The sequence below is a fragment of the Gavialis gangeticus genome, unplaced genomic scaffold, assembly GCF_001723915.1.
Source record: "Gavialis gangeticus isolate Ggan-Ray unplaced genomic scaffold, GavGan_comp1, whole genome shotgun sequence".
Taxonomy (NCBI): domain Eukaryota; kingdom Metazoa; phylum Chordata; order Crocodylia; family Gavialidae; genus Gavialis; species Gavialis gangeticus.
In genome coordinates, this window is record NW_017729025.1 from 144,831,699 (window position 1) to 144,834,346 (window position 2,648).

General features: G+C 35.2%; 1 protein-coding gene across 7 annotated transcripts in view; it reads left to right on the forward strand.

The window, feature by feature from the left end:
* The window catches only part of PTPRJ (protein tyrosine phosphatase, receptor type J), an 89,578-nt gene that overhangs the window by 64,608 nt on the left and 22,322 nt on the right, over positions 1 to 2,648 (forward strand). For all 7 annotated transcript variants that reach the window (XM_019519700.1, XM_019519703.1, XM_019519699.1 and 4 more), the window contains 3 exons: positions 403 to 493; positions 1,823 to 1,896; positions 2,040 to 2,174. In XM_019519700.1, coding sequence (XP_019375245.1) covers positions 403 to 493; positions 1,823 to 1,896; positions 2,040 to 2,174 — 300 coding nt within the window. The remainder of the gene's footprint in view (positions 1 to 402; positions 494 to 1,822; positions 1,897 to 2,039; positions 2,175 to 2,648) is intronic.

Here is a 2,648-nt window from a genome sequence, read left to right on the forward strand (position 1 = left end):
CAGTAACAGCTCAGCTTTGAGGCCCCAAATCCATCAAAGAAAGGAAATAAAGTCAGTAAGGTGTAAGCACATGTGGAAAGTTAAGCATGTGCTTAAGTGCTTTGCCAAGTCAAAGCCAGAGTAAGCATGTAGTCATGATCACTCTTGCATATTTTACAGACAATGCAAAAAAACAATTTGTGAGAAACACAAATCCTATTACTCTTTTTGTCACCTTATTTTACTCCTTTCTCTTCTGCCTTCTCTATCTCTTTGACTCTCTTTTTAAAAGGGCTTGCTGTATTACCACTTCTCCAGGACTTAATACTTTTACTGCTAGAAGGACATCATGTGTCAGCTGTTTGCCTACCACACTGACTGCTTGTCTCTTGTCTTTAAACTAGTGTTACTATTTTGCTGCAGGAACTGAGGCCTGTCGGTGTCCATCAGCCTAAATTTGCTGCTGAACTTACTGAGAACAGAGGAAAGAATAGATATAATAATGTATTGCCATGTAAGTCACCTCCTGTTGTTTTTGATTGTTTACTTTATTTCTTTCTTTTTGTTTTTTTTTTAATTTTAAGTTGAGTTTTGAAAGGCTTCAGTTAACTAATGGTTTTGGGTACTTCAGAGATGGGTACTGATGTAAATGTCACAATAAATAAATAAAAAAATTAAAAGGATTGGGATGACTATTGTGCAGTTTTCCAAAAGCCATAGTATTAACAGAACATGCAAACCTTTTTATAACACACATTCTCCACATCTAGTTTGATTTTTTTCATTCATGAAGTACTACATGGCCTTGCACATATTCTTTGTATATGAGACAATAAATAGCTAGAGAGAAACAGGTGGGATGGACCCAGGAAAGTGGCAGTATTGATCAAATAGATGGGCAGTGATCTTGTCACACCAGTAGCCTCAGAATCTCCAAGATTTCTGTAGGCATCATGAAGAAGGGAGTTGGAAGGAGGAAGTCAAAAGAGTAATGAGAGAGCTCTGGATGTTTATGGGGAAAATAATTTTGAGGAGTACCACAACAGAAAGTGTGTATGTGATATAGATATACATAGATCTGTGTGTATGTATGCATATGTGTATATACGTACATGCATGTATTGTAAATTAAATTACATTAGATCTTGTGCACACATACGTATATGTTCTAGACATAAATTAAATTACATTAAAATATATGTTAATGATACCACCTGAATGTAGTGCCTCAAGATCCTTAGATTTATTCTGTTTACTTCAGGTTTATTGAATTATTAAAATGCTTCCTTATTATTTTATTCTAAACCAACATATATGTATGATATTGATTCTGGTTAATAATCTCAAAATACTTTTTAAAAATACTTAACTCTTAGTGGTTTAAAAATTTTAAATCTACAAGCATTCAAAGAACACTTACATTTATATGTGTATACACACCATATTGACTTTCCCTATTCCTGAAGAAGGGCTCCTGTGCCCAAAACCTTGCAAAGAACAATTTTTCCAACTGCCCTGTTGGTCTAATGAAAGGTATTACCCAAGTAACCTTGTCTGCCTATGTCCTTAGACCAGCAGTTACAATCAATACCACTGAAACAGATTAAAGATAACTAATTTATTCAGTTACTGGAAAATTAATTTGTTTTGCTGAGCATTTGCCTTCTGCAGATAATCACTGCATGTACTCAGGATTGTAAAACCTGTTTCTGATTCCAAAAATAACCATCTATTCTGATTTTAAAAATGTGTGTTGAATTTGAAGCATTTATTCAAAACGATTTTGGTTAGTGTTTAGCCAAAACATTGAAACGCTAAAAAACACGCTTTTATTTTTTTGCAGATGACATTTCTCGTGTTAAACTTTCAGCCCAAAGCCATCCAACTGATGATTATATTAATGCGAACTACATGCCTGTGAGTCTGTTAAAGCAACTAAAATTAAAAATTGGGTATATTTTATGATATAAGCTAGACAAATCAAATGATACCTTTAAATAGGTTTGTCCTGTGTGATGATTAAGAGCACTTTTGAATATAAAAAATATTTTCTATTTTAGGGATACAATTTAAGGAACGAATTTATTGCTGCACAAGGTCCCTTACCGAACACTCTGGAAGACTTCTGGCGGATGATTTGGGAAAAGAATATCTATGCTGTTGTTATGTTGACAAAATGCATTGAGCAAGGCAGGGTATGCACATTCTTTTAAGATGATATTAATTAATACTAAGCAATAAAAAGGATGCATTTATGCTTATATACCTCCTCTTAATCCTGGTACCCCAGGAATTTTTAAAGGCTGTATAGTATTCACAAGGTACATTTCCTACGCTTTTCAAGTTCTTGTTACCTTTTCAGGCATAGCAGGAATTGTCCTCTATTCAGTCTTGAACACAGAAGGTACCTATACACATGCAGCGAGGCTGCTCTGACACACTGTAATTGAGGCTGCTCTGACACTAATTAAAGTGTGTTGGAGCAGACTTGATTGAGTCTGCTGGAGCATGGCAATTATCACACTCCAGCAGACTCCAGCGTTATGCGTATCAGCATCCCCACACTGAAAAATGGCAGCAGGGGCGCTTTAACTAAAACTCATTCAACAAGCTTTAGTTAAAGCATCCCCATTGCCATTTTTTAGTACGGGAGTACTGATACATGAGAC